This window comes from Taeniopygia guttata, chromosome 6 (assembly GCF_048771995.1).
Source record: "Taeniopygia guttata chromosome 6, bTaeGut7.mat, whole genome shotgun sequence".
Lineage (NCBI taxonomy): Eukaryota > Metazoa > Chordata > Aves > Passeriformes > Estrildidae > Taeniopygia > Taeniopygia guttata.
The window spans coordinates 29175920-29198714 of NC_133031.1; the positions used below are offsets into that span (position 1 = coordinate 29175920).

The 22795-nt window shown below is 41.1% G+C and overlaps 1 protein-coding gene across 12 annotated transcripts in view; it reads right to left on the reverse strand.

Annotated features, from left to right (window-relative positions):
* ABLIM1 (actin binding LIM protein 1) overlaps positions 1-22795 on the reverse strand; it is a 190992-nt gene that overhangs the window by 30615 nt on the left and 137582 nt on the right. For 9 of the 12 annotated variants that reach the window (XM_030276481.4, XM_072931284.1, XM_072931287.1 and 6 more), the window contains 6 exons: positions 20089-20176; positions 15498-15556; positions 13154-13216; positions 10790-10837; positions 6529-6606; positions 4301-4456 (listed from right to left, as the gene is read on the reverse strand). In XM_030276481.4, coding sequence (XP_030132341.2) covers positions 4301-4456; positions 6529-6606; positions 10790-10837; positions 13154-13216; positions 15498-15556; positions 20089-20176 — 492 coding nt within the window. The remainder of the gene's footprint in view (positions 1-4300; positions 4457-6528; positions 6607-10789; positions 10838-13153; positions 13217-15497; positions 15557-20088; positions 20177-22795) is intronic. The other 3 variants (XM_030276482.4, XM_072931281.1, XM_072931283.1) reach the window with 2 other exon arrangements.

Genomic DNA, 22795 nt, shown 5'->3' on the forward strand with positions numbered 1-22795 from the left:
TGCCTGTCATGAAGAAATCTTTAAAATGGAAATCAAAAGTAAATAAACTTAACTCCAAGCTTTGCATGGAAAATCAAAATACAGAGTATCTTTCAGGATGAAGCATGTTTTTCCTCCAACACACATACTCTGGCAAAAATGTGCTTCTCCCCAAGGCCTTGTATTTCATACCCATGCAAAGGAGCACGTAGTTGTCATCAGCATTTCTTTGATATGACCTCCTTTAAATCTCTGTGTTCCTCTATGGTTACGTAAGGAGAACAGACAGGAAATATAAGCATGTGTACTGAAAGAACTGCACAAAGGCCAGTGGGCAGAAATATGCACAATATTATGAAAAGTTTCTGTAACACAGATAGGGAAACTGAGGCAAGATGAAACATATGATTACGCATACACTGATGGTACAAACAAGAATAAAGGCTATGTATAATTACCAGTTATGTGCTCTTCAACCACCAGACAATTTGAAGCTGGGAGATCATGATTTAATTATTTCCTTTGTGTACAAAACTTCAATATTATTTGTCATAGTAAACAGGGTAAGAGATTATGCTTTTAAATAAGACCACAATTATAGAATGATATAGCTATTAAGATAATATCTCAGAAGGAAAACTGCTGATTCTGATCCAACTACTACACTAATGTACAAGAGCAGTAGTGAAAAATGCATGCAGAGTTGCTGGTAATAAATATCCAGCTGGTAGATAATCCATAAATTTTAGATTGAGAGACCATTCACTCTTATGGAGCTGGTGACACTGGGAATGCTAAGTATCCAAACAAAGGAACAATGTATTTTATTGGATATAGGACATCTCCCTTTCAGCAAGTTTCCATAAAGCTGTTAAGAACTGCTTTTGCTACTTTCCATCAAAGCCTTGAAAGTCTTTTATATTCATATTTTCCTGCTTCCTATCATCTAACAGCAGCAGCTGTAAAAACCTTGCTCCACACAGTGCTTTGGAACAACATTCTCTAAAAAACTGAGAGCTAACCTAAAACTTTCAATATGAATGAAAAAAACACATGTTGTGAGGTACATTCCCATATTTTTATACTAGTAATCCATGTGTTACTCTAAATAAATGAATTTCTATCATCTGCTGGGGTTACCTGGATGCTGAGGTAATGGCTACAGTAAAAGGTAGTCATAGGAATCTAACTGGGAAGACAGCCCAGAAAGTAGCATGCTGAATCCAGGTGTTTTTCACTTCTTGTATTTTTACTCCATCACTAGCTGACATCGTCTCATGGCTTTTTGGGAAATGGAACCCCACTCTGCAGCCAAGTTACTGTTTGACATGCATGTTTTACATGCACAGGTGAACTGTCAGATCGCAGACTCTGAGGTTGCCAAGGAATGTTTGCTTCTCCAGGTCTTTCAAAACCTGGTCTATCACAGAAGGCCACACTATGGTCAGTTCTAAACCTTCTGTGCAGGCAAGTGAGAAAAGCAGCTCCGTCCCAGAACAGCAAGCCAGTGAAAATAACAGCAAGCCACTGGAAATGACTCCAGAAGGGGAAGGGAAAAGAGAAAAGAAAGAGGTCTTGTTCTGACCAAACTTACATAAAAATTTCTATTGCAACACGCCCAATTCTTTGTTGTTTTGAATCTGAGAGTCTGCTCTAATACCTGAAGCCACACAGGTAATTTTGTCTAATTTCTGCTAACTTTTACAGGTGTCATTCTGCATTTCACACTGATGCCGCTTTAGCTGTCTTTAAACTGAACTACCAGGCGGGACCCCTGCTCCATTTTAAAACATCTATCATGTTAGAAAAAATCCTTTTCTCATTTCGTGTTTGCTTGTTTAGTGAAAGGTGCTTCAAAGCATATCGTGCTTTAAACAAACAGAATACTTGAAATAAAGGACACAGAGGTAAAGCGCTGCTTCTCAATATATACCCCACAAAAGGCGGCGCTGACAAAAGCCTCAGCGCTCACCAGGCTGCTGCTTGCAAGGCAGAAGGGACAGGTCCCGAAGGACCTGAGCACGGGCGGTTTCTGGGAGCCTCCTCAGTGATAGCAGAGGGTTAATGAATTGCGGCCTGGTTTGCGCTGCAGGCCGATGGCAGGCGGAGCCAGGCACAAGGGACATGTCCCGAAGGATCTGAGCACGGGCGGTTTCTGGGAACCTCCTCAGCGGTAGCAGTGTTGATGAATTGCGGCCTGGTTTGCGCTGCAGGCCGATGGCAGGCGGAGCCAGGCCGGCCCCGCAGAGGGCGCCGGGGCCGCGCGGGAGCAGCGAGCGGCGGGACCCGCCCGCCCCGGGCCCGGGTCCGGCCTCACGCACCGCCCCGCTCCTGCCCGCCCGCTTTCCCTCTCTGCCGGCTAAAACGTGCCGGTTCTGTGCACATTATCCACTAGAATGAAGGGAATTGTTATTCCCTGAATTTGTGTCCGTCTCTGGATTAACTTTGGTGCTTCTTGCGCAAACCCCCTTGCACACCCAAAAATTTTTCTTGGCTGAGACTGGTGAATATTTTTTTTTCATTAAAAATCAGGATTATGCTTGTAGTTCTACAAGCATAAACTGAGAGAGTTCCCTTTTATTTAACACACCCTTTGCAAAGAGAATGCAGGATAAATCACTGTCTGCACAACTAAAATTGTCACCGTCTTTACTTTTTAAAGACGATGGGGACCGATGTACGCTGTACCAAGATTGCTGACACTCGATGGCCACGACACAAACACAGGGTCAGGGATCACTCCACCCCAATGGGCTTGTGTTCTCATTAGGGCAAGGGAAGGGATGAGAAACAGATACAAAGAGGTGAGGTAACTTGCCCAAGGTGACAGAAGTCAGCAGCAGCACTGGGTGAAAACCCGAGATCTTCTGAAAAGAAGGCGAGAGCCCCTTCTGTTTCCAGAACAAACTCTGTAGCCACCAGAAATTCACTGAATTTAATGCTGGTGAAAATATGGTGTAAGAAAACCCCAAAGGCTTTTGCTTATTCCCAGAACAAGCATAAAAGCTGACAACTTACACCATACTGCTTTATCAGCTTCCAACATACTGCCTTGTCAGTAAGAAGCTTCCCTTTAAGGATTAGCACACAGTTCACCTTCTCTGGTGAGATCAGTTCCCCCTGTGTGACTAACAAGAGATGTGTTTGTAGCAGGGTTTGTGGACTGGGTCAGGCCTGTTGGAACTGGTCAGAGGTCACCAATGCTTCTCACAGTGGTTTTGAACCAGATGCCAGCTGGATTCACTACCAACATAAACTGGAGGGGAGAAATTCTGTAATGCTATGACCTGTTAATCTCTTATTTTATTCCTGAGCTGAATTTCCAATTCATGATTTAGAAAACTAGCTCTATAAAACATTTAAGAACAAAGGAGAAAAACTGATGCAGTTCTGACCTGCTGGTGGGCAGAACACTGATAAGAAAACAGATTATTAGTCACACTGGTGATCTACAGACCACTGGTGCCTGAATGATTTACTGTAATTCTTTCTTCTACTTATCTTCATACTCAATTCAGTTACAGTCAGTAAGGTCACTAAGATTGCAGCAGTAAATCCATTTCCACGTCCATTTAGATTTGCATTCAGGAAGTCTGATTCAGAGACAGATGGTTATTACATGACAAAGCTTGCCTCACAGACTGCACTGGAATCATGTAAATAGTAATTGCAGCTATGGAAATTCACCTGAGAAAACTGGGAACTGACAATTTGAAAGATACCTTCACATACAAGTTTAGAAGAATAAATGACATAGCTTTTTCTTATTGCTGTGTGATACAAGAACCCTTACAAAATGTCAGCAGGTCAAAAATGTGAGGCAGGTATTTCTATAACACAATTAACTTGCTTTCCCAGGTGGAAGAGCACTTCATCCTGACACAATTTTATCCAGTATATCTGGCAAAGTGCTCTGGTGATACACATTTCCCTGAAGTACCTGTGAGATAAGTATCCTGCTGCTCCTAGTCCGTAGAATATCATGGCATTCCTCCTATTCTCTTGTGAATATTGGTGTTCCACAGCACAACAGCACATTGCCTTTTGCCTCACGTGCCTTGCCATTCCCAAAGGTGAGGATATCCATGGGAGTTATGAGGAAGCACCCAGAGCTGTGTGCAGACCTGCCCCCTGTGATATTGCAGGTGTCTGACCCTGCAGTGGCACACGCCAGGCAGCACCGTGAGCGCTCCCAGTTCCCCAGATGAGACAGACACAAAGCGGTGTGAACAGCAGCAAAAACCACCTCCAGCAGCGCCATGGGAGCGAAGCAGGCTCTGGATGCAGTGCACAGCAGAATGAGGTGCTGGTGGGTCATTACCTCTCCAAGACTCTGTCTCTCCTGTCTGTCCTCGTAGGCGGAGGTGTAGAATGGCTCATAAGTAATTAGGTCTGGACGTTCAATGTCATAAATGGCCTTGACTTTGGGAATGGCTGCTAAATCCTTGTAATCAAGGATTTCATTGTCTACTTTTGCCTAAAGGGCAAAGACAGAAGATAAATTAACTTACACAAATGCACTGGCAATTTCTGTTTTACACAATTCATGATTTTGTGTATTTGTTGTCACACTGTTGCTACGGAAACCCCTTTTTGGCACCCTACATCTGGAGTGAATGCTTCTTGTTCTTCTCCAGCAGGCCTCCTCTGCAGCAGCTCACAGTGTTTTCTCTTCTCTTAGGGAAGAAAGAACATGGCATATACAGATCTAGTTACAAAAGTTTTTTTATCCCCAGTAGTGAGCTGGAAACTTCAGCTCTGCAAATGACTCATTTTGTGGCCTCAGGCAAGTATTTTCACCTTTCTGCTCTTGTTTTTCCATATGTAAAATGGGTGATAACATCAATTTAGTTCGCTGATTACAGAGATTACAAAAGGATTTCATGCTGAAGACCACAGACAGATACTCAATTTGTAACTGTGCACACAAGAGGAAACAGAACTTATTGGAAGGAAATAAAAACACAAGGAGGACTGTCAGGACTGGGTATCCAAACTCCCAAATAAAATAATTACGTTGCATTCATCACTCATTCTATGCCCAAGCTTCTGACTAAAGCATTCACTCCTTACCAACTAGATGGTGCAAGCATGGACTATTTTTTCCACTAAGACTGCAAGGAGATCTTAACTAATTAAAAAAATAGAAATAGGAAATAATTCTGAAGTCAGCTGCACCCATTACAGGCAGAAAGCAGCCTTACATTTAGTTTAGATTACTAATATATTTCTTTACTTACAGAAAGACTTTAAATAAATAATCATACATATTTATCTACCTTACAGAAATACATTTATGACTAAAATTGAAAGAGGATATTCAAATTGTTTCTCAACCCTTCTAAAAGATACTTTATTAATAGTAGATTGCATAAGGAAATTCACATTCACGTCTGCTCTGAGTGCTAGCACATAGTAATCTCAGATTAATATGCATTTGCCTTTGCAAGCTCTTTTAACAACCACTGGTCTTGGTGGTTCTTAAACAATGCCTTCAACTAGAAACAATAAAAAAACCTTTCTTGCTAGAGAAGCAAGGTTTGAAATATTTGGGACATTCATTTTCTACAAACAGACTCAAATCTGTTTAGCTTTTAATTACCAGGTATTAAAAAATACCTTAAACCATTTTAATCCTTAAAATGTTTAGGTAAATCGATATATGTTATTTCTGTATTTTTACCAGTTTGTTAATGAGGTGCAAATATGCCTGCATACTCTTTAACCAATATAAATTATTACAGATATTTTTGTAGACCCTGATCTAGGCTGCCATATTGCTCCACAGACAGCGATTATGAGCAGCAATTTATTTTCATAAAGATTATGAAGTTGATATTACCCACATAATTACAGTTCTCCAGAACATGCTTTGTCTTTTGATATCTGCAGAGTCAACACTATTCATATATCAGCTTATTTTTGTGGTTGTTGAAATGCATAGTACTAGAGTTTAACTTAGGATGTGAGATTTGTAATTTTGGACTTTTTTTAATGCATAGTTATAAATGTAACTGCCTAACTTCTGGGGTTTACTCAACATTTCCATCCATATAATCTCAAGGTTATCAATAAAATCAGTGATTTAGCATTATGCTTAATAACATTTTTTCCCTAAATTAAAAACAGCTTTCCTTTCACAACCCAAAAATGTGATTTCTGACTTGGAAGGTGTTGGATTAGATAGGTTTCTTTCAGTGTAGCTGACCCTGCTCCCCACATTCCCCAAGTGCAGAGTGCAGACCTCTCTAAAACTGTGTATCAAAGTGCACAGATCTCCTCACAAAGTCCTTACAAAGTCGAACTACCCCTCTGCCATCTGTCCCTCTTCACATCACCAAAAGATTTACTGTACCTTTCCAAGAGAAATGTGACCTGGAAAAGGCCTACCCTGCTCTTGGAATCCTATAGCTATAAAAGCTACGTGGCGAAGGTTTTAACAATTCAAGCACTAAGATAAAGCATCAGTATAAAAGTGATTTATTTCAGCATGGGTAGTTGATGTGCAAGCAAAGGCTCGGCAGCTTATTCATCAGGAGGAATACTTACATAGATAGTGTGGCCTGGAGAGCCAGGTATACTGGAACCTGGTCTGGAATAAATGCTTTCTGATGATGTTCTTGTAGGCTGAAAAAGAAAAGGGAACTTTTGAGAGCAATCTGAAGCCATTAATGTTGGCAACTTTAAGTGAAGAAATCTGCATTATTGAAAATAACTGAATTTAAGAAAAATGTCAACACAAATGCAAGCATTCTGGCAAATTCCACAATCTTGTGAGGCAAGTGGGGTTTGGTGGCTTTTTGGTTTTTTGGGGTTTTTTTTGGTAGGGGAAGGAGTGGTGTGAGAGGGGAAGAGGTTTTCTACATCATACAGTGTAAAAGACTGGACTGACAACAATAATGAACAAAATCAAACAACACCTGCAGAGACACTGTAGGAGCCATACAAAGAACCACCCAGGACAGTCCTGCTGGTCATTTTAGCAACAGGTTAGTTCACAAACCACTGCAGGGATCAGCAGTCCAGCAGACAAAACTGTTGTGAGGAGAACTGCACACATGTAATCTCTTTCCAGGTGTTCAATCCCTGGATTTCCATTAGGAATAACATCATCAGAACTGAATTCAGCCTTCCTAAGTAAAGGGACCTGAAATCCTTTGCTTGGAGTTGTTCCCTACATCTGCAGCACAACCAGGATGCAGCAGGGAAGTCAAATGTTGGTTTCAATGTCATGGTTCCCTATACTGCAAAAGTCATGATTTTTAATGACCATGTTCTGCAAACTGAAACTCATGAGAACACTCTCATCCCTACAGAACTAATGCTGCTACATTTAGTAGATTTTCCAACACTTTTTCAGAACTAAACAGACACTGATGCCCTGGGGGAAGTTCTGTGAGAGGAGAGGAAACAACTGATGACCTGTGGGGATCCTGAAAACCTGATGCATTTGCAAAGTATTCTATTTGATCAACAGTCACCCTGGTTATTGTGATGATTGCTCCTGAACTTGGCATACAGCACAATACACACAGGTAGTCAAGTCAACCATATCCCAACTGCAACTGAGAAACTATGAACAATTTTTGCTCCCTAATTGACTGCAAAGAACCAAATCCCATCACAAAACGTTGTGTCAGCATATGACTCTGATGACACCAGAGCAGTGGTATACTTCAAGGTTACTTAAAATTAAATCCTGGAAAACAGTCCTTACCTCATCAGCTTGTGACATCAGGTCCCCTGGACTAAGGGACCTTCAGGAATACCTGAAGAGAAACAAGGCTTGACAGCCTGGCTCACTGTTTCTTAAGAAATATTGGATGAACACAAAAAGGCTACTGGACCTATCTTACCTCTGAGCATACATTTCCTGAAGTAACCCTTCAACTCACCCCAGAGACTTTCTACTTTTAATTTCAAAGCCAGAGAAGCTATTAGAACCATCTGTATACAAAGTGCCGAAGACTATGGATTATACAGCAGGCTTTCTCTGACTTCACTTTTGAAAATTAAGTCACCACATTCAGGGAGGGCTAGAGAAACAAAAAGCTTTGAATATGTTCCACCAAAAAACGCAAGATTCAGATCAGAGAGCAGATGTAGCTGTTGACTGACAAAGTCACAAAACCTCTCCAGAGCATGTTTGAGAACACTTTCTCAGCTGGACCTTTACATGTTTCTTTTCTTTTCTCTCTGAGGCTGCAAATTCCTACATCTCAAAAGGGAACAGAATATTCTCATCTGCCCTTAAACTCCTCCCAAACCAGAAAACCCAACAACAAGCACTTGTTTCATGGAAATGTTACAAGAATCGAGCTGGAAAATCTGGCTGCTGTTGAGAAACACTTTATATCCCCTTCCATTCTTCCATTTCACTCTGTTTTAGTGGAGACACATGTAACATGTTGCTGCAGTTACTATGGAAAACAATTGTTTTCATTACAACATAGGGAACAGTATTAAGTACTTGAGGTACTTTTAGGGGTGTCTCTGTTACCTTTGGCTTTTGGCAGACATACTTTGAGAGTTTTGTCTGCTCAATTTTCCCTGTTGTAGGAAAACAAGTGTTAGAGACAGTTATGGCTTATTCCCACTTGGCAGGCCCTTTGGATCTTTTATAATTGCCTCAAAACAAAGAAATTCTCAGTCCTCCCTCCAGCTCCTTAGTTCCATCTCTTATTGTCACTGCTAAAAACTTTTTTGTTTAAGGAAAATTCACTTGCATTTATCACTTCAGTGAATTTACCAAATAAAGTTAAGACACCTTAAGAAGATATTTATTATCAGGATATGGCTGAAACTTTCTTAGGTGCTCTTAACCCTGGAGTACAAGAGGAATCGTCAGATGGACTGGCAAGCTGTAGCACCTGTTCTTCATTTCCTCACTGTGTTTCTGTTCCAAGTTCCTCTTCACCATCCCACTAACATGGCCACAAGCCAGAAATTACACCCTTTAAACCAGTCTTCTCTTTTCTGTGATTCTTTCTGTGTACATCAATTTTACCTTCTGCCTATTGCAAAGCTCCCTACGGCTTGGCCAGGGCACCCTGCTGCCAGCCCCAGCCTGAGCACACTCTGCTCCTTTCCTGAGCACACTCTGCTCCTTTCCTGAGGAGCTGAATCCAAGCAGACCTGCAACTCTCACGCTCCTCTAGCAGCTCCCAGTCCTGTACCTTGATGAGGTCTAAACATACCCTTGAAGACAGTGCATGAAAAAGAACTTGTACAGCTACTCTCACCCTTCCTGCCTCACTATGCCCTATTTCTTACTTTGAGTTACACAGGCTGTTCCCATCACAGATGGCTCTTTCCTACCCTGCTTCTTCCCATATGGTCTGGAATCCTTCACAGCTTTGCATTTTCCCCTAAAGACAATTGCATTGCACTTAAAAACATTTATACTGCTTGCTTTAACAAACTTACACCAAAGATTCCTTGATATAAGCTGCTCCTCTGGCACACTTTTAGTTGCTATGGTTGGCTCCTCTCCCAAGAGGCCCATAAAAGCTCCTGTTTGAAAATCTGTGACCTGGTATGGCTTTTATTAGACTAAATTTACACTTTCATCCCTGACCCTGTGTAACACCATTGTGACTCTGTATCTTACACAGGTGGCAAGAGGCACACTGGAGGTCAAGTTCTCCATTGATGGAACTGCACTGGGGTGTAAATTCCACCCTGGAGGGGAGCTGATCAGCTAAAGAGGAACGGGGCTGGCCCTGATGTAACCTTTAACAACGGAGTTAACACGAGTGCATCTCTTTCACACATTATTGAAAGAAAATGGGTGAAAAAAGAGGACACAATCTTTAAATAAATGCAATAATTTAGAGGTATTTAATTCCATAACAATAGTCCTGTGACACTTGCTCTACACTCCAAGCAACAAAACAAATTAAGCTGCCTTACTTCTTCTACAAAGAGATCTGAAACATTTTTTATATGATTGTTCTTTTCCTTGAAGGATTCAAATACAGCCTTTTATAAAGCCACCTGTGTGAAGAGAAATTTAAGGGAAATTTCTATGAAGAGCTAATCTTCTTTTTCTTTTCTGGTGGTACATGGCTTCTCCACATTTTCTGAGAGTAGGAGAGTCATCTTTTATTCTTTTCCTCTTCCACACAAATGGTTGTAATATATCGATATAGGATGTCTTTACCAAATACAGAAAGTCTATGAAGTATATGAAAAAAAAAAAAAGTCAAGAAAAATTCATGCATGTCATTAAAGGAGCCAAAAGAAAAAACAGATCACAAAGCATCTAAAGTATTTGCAAGACTTCTCAGTATTTCCCACTTTATCACAGACTTCTTATTTTTATGTTTTTGTTCTTCATTCCATGCATTTACCTTCAATAAAGAAGTTCTTTACCAGTTTAATTTACAGATTAATAGAGAGAATACCAACTGCCATGCTCATCCTCTAAGCTTCATTGTGAATTGAGTGCTCAATTATCAGATCACCCATGCAGACGCTCCATTAACGCTGATTAACTTCGTATTTCAGTATTAGACTACAAAGCTTAAGATGTTCATCTGCATTTACCCCTGTTTGCTATGTCATCATGCATGGTACATCATCTAAATAAATAACTTCTTAAAAAAAAAAAAAATCCCCACTAGAGCCATTCACATCATCCAGGTGCTGCTACAATGTGGTGGCTCTGGCATTCCCGAGTACAGATGTTCAGCATCATGCTCTGTAAAAACTTACAGGTGCAGGCAACCAGATCAAAACTGATCCCAAGAACATCTGGCCAAATGGATGCACTATCGTTTTACAAAGGCATCGTCACCATTTACAGTACCTGCCTTAATTTTTTGATAGAGTTCATTATGCAAGGCGGTGATAATAGCTGCAGAAGAATGAATATGTTTTCACTTAATAACATTTAACATTATAGCTTAATCAAATTCTCTAAACCTCACGAGCTACTTTAAGTGAAGCATATTTTAAATCAATAGAAGATTAGATTGGAATTTCTTGTCCTGGGCAGACTTAGCAAAGTAAGGGATTTGACTTTCTCAGTACAACACTTTTTACACTGACTACCTGCTCTATCAATTGCAAGGTTTTACAGTTGATTAGGATTTGGAACCAGGGCCCATAAAATATTTATTTCCTCTGGATTTCTGTAATTTTCAATGGGTGTACAAGACCAACAAAGTCCCTCAAAGTCAGCATTCTTTGCACCTCTCTGCTGGTTTAACTGCACCCCTCTCCTTACAAGAGTGTTTCCTTCAAATGCATGCATTCCTTATTTCTCTACACTTAATATGCATCAAGACAAAACTAGTGAACAGGTTTAGCTCAAACTCACACAGACACAGATATTAATAGGTTACAACTAATTTTTCTTTCCTTTCCGGACATAAAGGGCCAGGAGGGAGAATGAATTTTCAGCACATAATCACTGAAGGTGTTGGTACCAAACAAACTTCTACAATACTATCATGCAAGCTTAGCTTTCATCAAGAGTAAGTTAAGTGGGAAGAACAAGAAAATATAGTGGGAAGTCCAGAACATACTGAATTCAACACAAGCTTTCAGAGAATTCAGTGGATTTCATCTTACTATTTTCTAAGTACAATTTTCATGTAGATTCAAGCCTTTGGCCCACTTTTATAGCAACAGCAATGACAGTACCTTTGTACCTACTCTGTAGAAAAAGACTTGAAGCCAAAATCTGCCTTGAGTTACACTTTATAGAATCACCATGCAAATCTAAACAGCATTTAATACTGACCAAATTTACACAAGAGGATATTCATCTGACCCTAAGATATTTGTATCCTACACAGTCTACAAAGCAATAAGGAGAGCACACCTTTATTTTAACATGGGCTGCCCTTATTTTGCTTTGCATATTTTTCTAATACATTGAATAGGATTTGGATCCTGAGGCTCCTGGATTTCAACACTGGAAGCTTAGACTTGTGTGCCCTAAGCTAAATGCAAAAAGTCACTACACTGGCCTAAAAGATGAGAGAAATGGTCCCACATTGCTGTTCTCAGACTCCAAGATTTTATTCCATAAAGCTTAGGACTGAAGAGACACTGGTCTCCTTAGGAGCACATTTTTATGCTGCATTTTCTTGATACACATCTGTATCTAACAGCGAGAGAGGTGCTCAATAGTAGTTAAGTAACTAAACCACTGTGCAGGACAAAGAGTAGAGGGCTTGCATCAACCCCCACTGAATCACAGAATTGGATTCCACTGTCCAACCCCATCCTGCAGGCTGGATCTCACAGACACCCTGCCCTGGCTGACACTGACTGCATCTACTCTGCCATGAGAGATGTGAAGGCTGCACAAACCAACACTAAGAACATCCAGGGGCATGGACTCTCTGCCTGCTGCCAGCCTCTACCAGGTCTGCACCAGTGAGCTCAGACTCCATCACCAAGTGAAAACTACCCCAAGGTGCTCCAGCACCAGCACAGCCACACGTCCCACAGCAGACACAACCAACAAATAAACACTGCCCTGAGGGAGAAGAAATGGAATTGGGTAGTGGTTGTAGGGACAAAGCAAACTCAGTAAAATCTGAAAGCAGACAGCTACTCCAAAGTCAGGAGGACAGAGAGGATCTTGCAACTCAGATGTCAAAGTGCACCAGACTAGAGAGGCAAATGCTCTCAGGCAGCACACAGAATATATCCAAACCTAAAAAAGCATTTTCTCAACTAAAGTATTCATAGCTAGTTGGTCAATATATATAAAAAAACGAAGTGACTTAATTGATGGCTTTTTTTCCCTAAAAACATAAGTCATTGTTCACAGAAAACTATTTCTTTTTAACCATTGCTTTAAAATCAGATATTTTTCACCATTTTCATTTGCTTCATATTTGCACTCTAATTTTTGTTTCAGAAGGAAAACTTTCTGAAATACTGGAAGACCAATACTACAGACCCCAAAAGCTCATCTGAATCTAAAATAAAAAAGTTAATTTTAAGCATTTCATTAAACAAAATAAAAAAATGTGAGAATTAACAAGCAACACTGAAACAAGTGATGCAAAATACAGCGTCAGTGCCCATGGTGGCAAGTGATAGCAGGAAAGCTGTGTGGCAGAAGTAGTAGCAAGCGCAGCAAATGACAGTAATGAAGAATCTTCTCAGTAAGGAAGATCATTATCAACACTATGAAAACACAACAGCAAACCTCTGCAGAGCGTGGCCTGCGCAGAACCAGACTCTTTGGATAAAAGAACTCAGATGAGGAATGCTGTCATGGAACACAAAAGGGAAAAATGAGTGAAAAGGAAAGCAGTTTCCCCAGTTCAGTGGTTAAGCTCTTTTTTCAATCAAGTTTTTATCATCTAGTATCTGTTACTTACTGACTGCTGCAGAATCACAACAGCCAGACAGTCGTAAATAAACACCAAACAATATATCTTTTTGTAACATGCACATGGTTGCTTTGCTTTCTGCTTGTTTTGTCTTTGTAAACTTCCACAAATATCCATGGGGAGAAGATCTAAAGCAACCATTGCTTTTATGAACTCCATCTCAGATCCTGACCAGCTCAAATGCTGATTAGTTTATATCACAATTCAGTTACTGAGAGAAAACAGAACGTGCTGAAAACTTCTGAAGTTACTTCAGTGATAAAAGGGTTTTTGTTTTGTTTTGTTCTATAGGGAAAGGAAATCCAGCAAGCAAATAGGCAATGGCACTGGCTTTTTGCAGAACCACCAGAAAATCTAGGCCTGACCCTGAATAAAAAACTGAAATTCAAACAAAGTACGTATCCCAATTTAGTGCTGACATGCTCAAATAGCACATAGCTCCCCCAGTTTTGTTTGTTTCTGTACCTACCTGTTTGCTACTGCCTTCATTTGGGTCAACAAGTGTCAAAGTCATCGAAGTTTTGATATTAGCTGATATTAGAATAAGGTTCTGACTTTGCACCAGAGTAGACAATCTGTGATGTACCATAAAGCTAAAAACAATGCATCTGAGCCAGCTTCAGTATGGTGCATTTATCAATGCATTTTAAGGACCTATTTAACCTCTGCATAGAAGGTCTCCTCCAGGAGCATGGTGTTACAGTTCTGCTGTCACACTGCTCAGATGCTCCCTCAATTTGCCTTCTTCAGCCTCACTTCCTCTTCCTGCAAGGACTGACTCAGGCAACGCCTTGAGTGAATCCATTCACCTCGCTCACTTCAATTAAAATTAGCTGAGGGGGGAGAATAGTGACACAAAGGAAAATACTTGAAGAGGACTACAGCCATTTCCATGGGGAATGGAAACAAGCAAACTGATTTATAAGGTCAGCTGGAGAAGGCTCATAAGGGCCACAGTGTAGTCAGGAGTGCTTTGATAAAACTCCTGGGTCCAAGCGAAAGGGAGGTATTGTACTGCAACTAAGTACTACAAGGCAAAAGCATTCTGACACTTAAGCATGGCCAAAATAGTGTCTTACATTCAAACTGTTAAATGAGGAAGAAAATCCAGTCTGGCATAATTTTCCATTCTCTTACAAAAGTTGGGACAGAACAATGTGTGAATGCTGGATGGTACCTGCACTGAGTTTGGCCATTCTAAGCCACACACCCATCTAGGGCCAGTTATGTTTTTGCCCACACTAACATGAACTCTGCTCAACAGGAATTTATCTGCACATGACCATAATAAATTCTCTGTGGGGGATGCTTTACAGACCAGTGTACTGGAATAAATGCTAAAGGATTCCTGTGAATGAGACCCACACAGAATACAACCCACAGGATGTCATAGGTATCTTCATACCAGTACCTCTTCATCTCCTTATCTGAACAATTTATTGATATGCAGTCTCTAATATTCATATCCTGAGAAATTAGCAAAATTCAAGGCACCAACTGAGATGTCAAAAAGAGAAAATTGTCCAGAGGATGAATCAGTGAATAAGGGCTTAGAATTGCCTGGTTCATGCAAAAAGCCAGGCTCTAGCATTTATCAGTGCAGCATTATTGTCACCGAGGATTTGACCCAGAAAGTTTGTCTGAATATGCTGATGTAACTCCAAGGGTAACTGTGGCTCTTTTTGGCATTCAAATCAGGATCACTTTAGGTTGAGGCTTACTTGGATGGCAAAGAAAGAAGAGTTCATCTTGTCTAAATGCTGCAAATAACCACGCAGAACAGGGGATAACTATAGAGCAATTACACAGATGTGCAAAACCACTAAAATATATGATAGCATTTGCCCTGTTCATATCTTCTCCTTAGGAGTCTCTCTCACAACAACTGAGATATGAAATGAAGTGTCTTAGATACTTGGCCACGTCTGTATGTCAGTAAATGACACTATCTTTAAGGCAGTGCACTGAGACAGGTATGTGAAGGTGGTAAGCCTAAAAATCAGAGCAATACCTCTGAAGTGCCTCCACTGTATATTCTGCCAGAGTTGTGACAGCTATGCGAAAAAAACATGGAAAAAGTCACTCTTTTAAAAACAACATTCGATTATTGTGTGTGCAAAATGTATGGTGTGTCACTGAGCCATGAATTCAGCTTACCCGGAGCTTCTCTTCAGTCTTAGTGGATTGCTTACAGTCGGGATGCCAGACAGTGGAACCTGAGGGAGGAGAAACACTGCTTTATTCAGAGCAAAGCAGATGATTCTGCTCATGACAAACCAGTTATCAAAGAGAATCTCTTCACTGCATCAGATACTGGATCTGTATGAACTATGAGAGTAATTCACATTAAAGTCTAGCTCATGGGAAATACAAGGGAAACAAAAAAATATTCAAATCCTTGGTGTACCTACAGCAGCTTTGTCCTGAGGCTGTCAAAGCACTTTGCACACATTCTTAATTAAAACTCAAGCAGCCTCAAGCAGCAACAGAGTCAGCAAGCACCAGCTGGAGAACTGAAAGAGAGAGGATTCCTCTGTCAGGTTGAAGGGTAAGAGGTAAGAGCAAAAGAACTGGGCCACAGTTACCTGATCTGTTCTCCCCTTCTGTACTGCCCTGCACATAAAAAGGAATTTCTGATTGTAAGTCCATTGAGAAATAGGTGTCACACTCAGTTACTGTGAAGTACTACTCAGATCACATCTTCCCTCATGTAAAATGCAAAAGGAAAAGCAGAATTTAAAACTCCACAGTGCAAGAGCCAGGGCTGTGTGTGACCCACCGGCAGTGGGTGGGAGGCCAGGATGACAGGTGGTGCAAAGCTGCACATGGGAGAGCTTCTCCCTGGATCCCAGCACACCTCACCTGCCACTGGCACACACAGCCCTCCTACCCTGTGCTACTGCTGCTTCCCCCTGGCGTATCCAGCTGTATATCCTACTAAAAAGGCAAGTCCTCTGCTGTTTGTTTCCCAAAATATGAGATTCTTTTTATGCTGTAAAGTAGGAATATCCTGCTGGATATGGACTGAGTAATGTCAGGGGAAGAAGCATTTCCATCCCATTTCAGTTGTCCTCTGAAACAGAGTGTAAGCTGTGGTCACTGCTGGAAAGCTGCTGAAGGTATTGGCCAAGATGAAGCAGAGCAGAAACTAACACTGATTTTTAACAGTGACTGCAGCTGCAATGAAATTCATCCTTCATTCCAGTCACCACAAAGCCAATCCAGACTATCTGCAGGGGGGAACATCACCTCTTCACTCTGTCCACAAAGAAACCAAACAGAGCCAAGTCCAGGTCTCCTGCTGGTGACTATTAGCTGAAAAGCAGCCAGAGGAAACCCCACCCTCAAGGACAGGAGAAGGATGGGTCAGGGAGCCTGGAAACTCTCTTCTAACAAGCCCTTACATGGCTTGGTGCAGAAGTAAAGAGCAGCAGGAATCATTTCACTTCCCAGCAGTACACAGCACAGTCATCACCAGGAGACAGGAGAGAATGCTGTGACTCTGGAGCAAGGGTCTGAGATCTCTGGCTGTGAGTCTAAGCCCAGGAAACTGTGCATTTGGCAGAGGAAAACCATCAGACAACAGGGAGAAGTGCACCGAGAGCCTTCTCTGTAAACAAACAGCAGCCTCGGAGCCAGGACCCCACAGAGCCTGCAGGATCAGGAGGGAGCTGTGCCCTGTCCATGCAGGAGGAAGAGAGTTCAGGTCATAAGGCTAAAAGTCCATGTTAAAAGAAGTGATCTGAGTAAGACTCCTCTGAATATGACGCCGATTGCTCAAGGATGAACTAAGACTCAGAAGATTTTAGTTCAAGTCACAAATCCAGCTGTGAGCTTCCTTCCTGTGTGGCCCTGAGAAAAATTATCCTGATTCCTCTGACCCTCACTGTTGGATTAATGGCATGAGTTGATGATCTTAGGAGTCTTCCCAACCTTAACAAGTCTGTGATTCTTTTCTGTTAAACTTTCCCTCCCATCAGTGAGAAAGCTGTCGCTGCATTTTGGGCAGTATTTATCACAAACAGGTACCATTTAAGGACACCCTGTGAGAGTGCTGAAAGCGAACAAGAAATACCTGGACGTCATTTTCATGGTGAAAGCTAGCTAAGGGTTGTGGGTTTTCTTTCACAAAATGATAAGAGATTTGAAAGATGTGACATTTAAAAACCCAAACCAGACAGAGCAGGCTTAAGAAGTTAAATGTACATTGTTTGTGATCTTGAACTCTGAGCCACCTACATTTTGTAGATACTGTTCATCCAAACTGTTTTGAAATACTTGCAAAGGCGCAAATTTCCAAGCTGCCTCACGTCTCTCTTTTACTGCTGGAAACAGTTCAGCAAATTGTGATTATTTCCATTCTTAACATATGTTTGTTTGCTTACCTGGCAAACATCAACTAGCATGCTCATTTATTCAGCTTTAAACTCCGCATGTACCACTATTTCAGCATCCCTCTAAATACTGGGCAATCCTAGCTCAGCAACAGCCTCGTGAGGCAGCCCATAAAATAATGCATTACCAGGAAGTCAGTGGGAAAGAGACAGTTTCTGGTGCTGCTTCTTTTTCATTTTCATATGTTGGAGCAGTGCCAAGCCAGAGTGTTTCTGCTAGCATTATTCCAACCATCCTTAACATAGAAAGCCCCATGACAGAGACCTTGTTTGTCCATGTTCTCCTTTTGCCAGTTTCCCAATATTTTAACACAAGTTTCTACCACAATCCTGCCAGGCTTCTCTATTATACAAAGCAATACCAAAAAAGTGTTTTCATATTCTAGGGAAAGGACAATTAAAAGTGAGATGGAAGCCATCTATTTTTGTGTATTTTATCAACAACATGATTTTTGTTCTAGCTTTACTGTTGAGGTGTTTATTTCTGTTTCAGAGAAATGCTTGGAATGCTGTTATTCTGCACCCTGGGGGCAGTGATTTGGATGGAGTCAGGATATGCATTTCAGCTGAGAGCTTTGCACAGGAAAAGCTTTTAGGTCCTCACACTTGCGAGTGCACTGAATTCAGCAAGGAAAGCTTTGGCAGGACAGTCTGGAGCACACTCAGCAATTACAGTATTTAGCCAGAAAACAATAAAGCAATGCAATTTGAGGTGCTCCTCCCCTGAGAGAGACTGAGCACCAGGAACATTGATTCATAACCACACAGAGATTCACTGAGAAGAGAACAGCAGATCAAGCTGCTGCCAGGTTTCTCTCCTTTCCCCTTTCCTATCACCTGAACTTGTCCAGGACAAACTCCAGCCTAGTTTAGGTAAAAGTGATACCTTCTGTCTTAGCTGGATCTGCAGAACTTTACACCAAAGCCTGCTCAATTAACCCACAGCCCCACTCTCTGCTAGACTGGTGCAAATGGCACTAGCTGGAGAAGGCTGTTATTAACTAATGACAGCAAAGGATGATCTGACGCTCATTTTGAACTCTGCCTGTACTTTAGCACAACATTATGTGAGGAAACTAAGATTTGCCAGCTGCTCTAAGTGCTGCTTTCAAGTTAGTTTTTCCAATTTTCCATCAGAAAGCAGCACCTCCCACCCAGCCCTCTTCCAGCCTCTCCTTGCTCCTGCCAAGCAGTGCTGCTACACCATTTCACATCCTGTTCTGGGCACAGCTGGAATAAGATGACTGAGGTATAAGGTCAGGGAGAGATGAGAGAGAGGGACTGCAAGGAAGGACAAACTACAAAATAAAACAAGTTAGCTTCAAAGAAATGCCTTAACAATATTATCTTATTTTGGAACTCCTCCAGCAAGATCCTCTCCTCAGGATTTCAAGAAATGGCTGTGACAACACTTTCATATTTCTTTCATTATTCTTCTACATTCCTTTCAAGTAAATCAAGTTTTCTAACCTAAGTGCAATATACAAAATCCCAGCATGTATCTGCCTTTTTCACTTTATTTCTGACTTACATAAATGGGTATTATACATCCTTCTACCAACAGTAATACTACAGCAAGCAATAAAAATAACTTAATAGTGAGTATACCACCCTCTCAGAGAGTAGGTGGGATTCATATCAAGGATACTTTTCAATCAAAGAAAAGAGAATATTCTTTTTTATGTGAAAAGATCACGAAGAAAACGAGCTTGGCAAGAATTGGGAGTGTGAGACTCTTAACAAGAAAGGAGAGATGAAAATAAACATACAAGAAAGGGGCGGCTACAGAAAGATATAAAAATAAAGTACATGGGGATAAAAAGAGAGATTTGACCAGATAAAAGGGAAGTAGGCAAGGGTAGCAAATTAAGAACTGGAGGAGAGACTCTGTCAATGTGCATTAGGAATGAGGTCTACATGGTTCAAAGCAAATTCACTGCAGCTTCTGGAAGATTTTCCCTTGCCTTTTACAGTTTGGAGTGTGGTCCAGAATAGCACAGAAACTGATCAGCAGAAATCAGGGGAAATCCCTTCACTTTGTCTGGTATTTCACACACCACTCTGGGGCTAAACTATCCATGAGATGTCAAATTCAGAGGCAGCCTAATACATTTTGTTTTTTAGCAAGCACAGGCTGCCTCAGCAAGGGTGTAGAGTCCCTGCAAAGTTACAGTTAGGGCCACCTAATAGAGCAAAAGGGTATCAAGTGAAAAAATATGAGAACACCATTGAGGACAGGATGATTATAGTCCCCCTTGGACATATTACATGTGGATGGTTTATAAATTCCTGACATCTGTGACACAAAAATCACAATGTCTGATTTTCTTCTTTTGGAATGGAGACATCCTTACCTTGCAGATACATTTCTTCTCCTTCTGTGAACATTTGGTTGCATCTGCTGCATCGTGCACAGCTTGGATGATAATGCTTGTCACCTGCCTAAACAAAAACAAAAAAGGAGCATGAGGGACAAATGCACTGCACTGCTTTCTGAGCACTCACCATTTTCTGCCTGACCATTGCCCTTTTTCTTCTAGTTCACCTGTTTTGATACAACCCTGCCCTTGTGATGTGACAACAGCACAGAGAATGTGAGCTCTGCCACACCGCTTCAGCCCTGAGCTCTGCCCTGTCCTCAGCAGAGCCAGCAGTGACTGCTTGGGAGAAAGGCTGTGAGAGAAAAGACAGCACAGAACAGCCCTTCCTCCTCACACCTTCCGTTCAAGTAATCAGTGTCCTCCTGGCTAGGAGCTACATCATAAGTCACCTGTCCTGCATGATTTGACAAACATCTTTTTAAACCATCCAACAGTCCAAGGCAATGAATGTCACACTGCAGTTAATTGGTGCAAACCTGATGCCCCCTCATTTTGCCAGTGAATGAGTTTTCAACCTGCCATTTCATTCCTTGGCCTCCTTCCCTACACTGCTGACACGGGTATTAGTAAAGAGAGCTTTTTAGAGCCATTTCTGGGACCATTAATTTAATTCTCAGATCCCCAACTTCAGAAACTGCACCAGCACAGACAGCCTGAGCTGAATTTGAACTACTAATGTAAAGGTTTTAAATACCCTAGATCCTGTTACCCAAATCCAAATCCACCGAGTCATTCAGTCTCTTAAATACATTGATACCATTAATAGGTAAAGCTGATCAGATTTCAGGCCTATAACAACAGGAAAAATCAAGGCATAAATATTAATGTGATTTCTTCTCTTTAGGAGACAAAAGCAATCAATACATTAGCTTCCTCTCCTCATAAACTAAGCACAAAATGTCCACATCAGGCTTTTAAATAGAAAAATTATTAAGACTAGAAAATGACCCTTTATAGTGACAAGCAAAGAATTTTAAAAGTCTTTGAATTTGTATCTAGTTTTCCAAACAAACTAACCTCAAGACTTTTTTCATAAATATTCCCCATCCACTCAGATGCTATATGCACAAAATATCTGTTTACTCTATAGCTGACTTGTAAAATGTCATCAAAACCATTTCCTACCTCATTGTACTTAAGACCATAACATTACTAAATCCAAGCTTTCATTTTGTATTTTGAGAAGAATGACAACATATTTTTGGTTTACATATGACATTCATTACACAGGCTTTTTATTGAAACATATATACGTATATTAGATGATGAAGTACATGGATTAAAGTACTTGACAGCTACCAGAAAATCAGCTCTACCACCCAACTCTTCTACAGCCAAAGCTGCACCATTCAATTTTAATAACTCCCATCCAGGAACTTCAGCAATACAAGGCCAGAGAAGAGGACTCAGTGTGCTGTTACTTTAGTTATATATTTCACTGTTCAGCTGCAAAAAGCCTGCACTTCTCTTACTCGGATCTTGCATTTACTGTTGATTCTTGCACTGCAGGGGCAAAATCCACCAGAGAGTAAGGGATTTCGGTGTTCTTAGTAAAGCAGATTTAGAGCTATCAGGCAAAACAGGGTCTCTATTAAAAGGGAAAATGAGAAGTCACTACAAAATCTGCTTACTCAAGGAAGAAAAGCAAACGAGGGAGAAAACAGAGAACTGATGTTTGACTTGCAGCAACAAAGCTAATATTGAACTGAGAGAGAAAAGACAGTTAATGCTCATTATCATTTTCATTACTGGCTGCCTCCTTCATCTCTGACTCTCCCTAGCAATTATTTAACCTCTGAGGTGTCCCACTAGTTTCATTCAAGTCTGGAATTTATAGGCTAAAGAAATCCGGAATTCATCACATTATTCTGCATAGACCTTTGGCCTCTCTGAAGTTTTGTTTTCCTGGGAAAACTTCTGATAAGCTACTGTCAAGGGAATATATTTCAAACCATGTACACCTGCCTCTTCCAAACAGCCAAAATGATCAATTTTGAGTTTATCAGGTCCTTCCCAGTGACTGAAACAACTGGCTAAATTTTAGCCTGCTGTGAGTGATGATGAATGAACACCACGCCTCAGATCACAAACCCTGCAAGTCCAAGTGAGAACACACCCTGCACTGGAGAGGTTTTGGGGGGAGTGACATACCAGAGCAGCTGCACTTGTTGTTGTTAAATCACTTCCAAAACAGTTTCATGAGTTTTCTGCCTCTGTAAGGTTTCTACAGCTCATGAGTGGGATCCTTCCTACAGCAGGTATTTGCTGGAGAACATTCTGAATCTCAACTAATTCCGGACTCATCTTGCTATGCCTGACTTGCTGTGATCATCTGGGAAAATGGCTGCTAAAAATCAGTCATTTATAATGTATTAGGACAAGTCAATGAAACAGTCACGCTTTCTAGACATCTGCTTTTGCTCTTTTAGGGCTACTAAACCCTCATTCAGTGTGTCCAGTGTGCAGCTTTCTGGGATCTCATGCTACTGTGCTGTGCATTAAGGGGTTTGCATCTCAATCCTCCTGGCAGGACCAGGAAACACTGATTAAGTGCACATTTGCCCCAAACATTCTTCATTCAAGGTGAGAGAGGGTTAAAGGCTCTGTCTTCTCCCTCTGCTCAGGTCTCCTCACCCCTTCTCAAGTTCACATCCAGAAATCCTTTGCAGTTCTCTGTGCT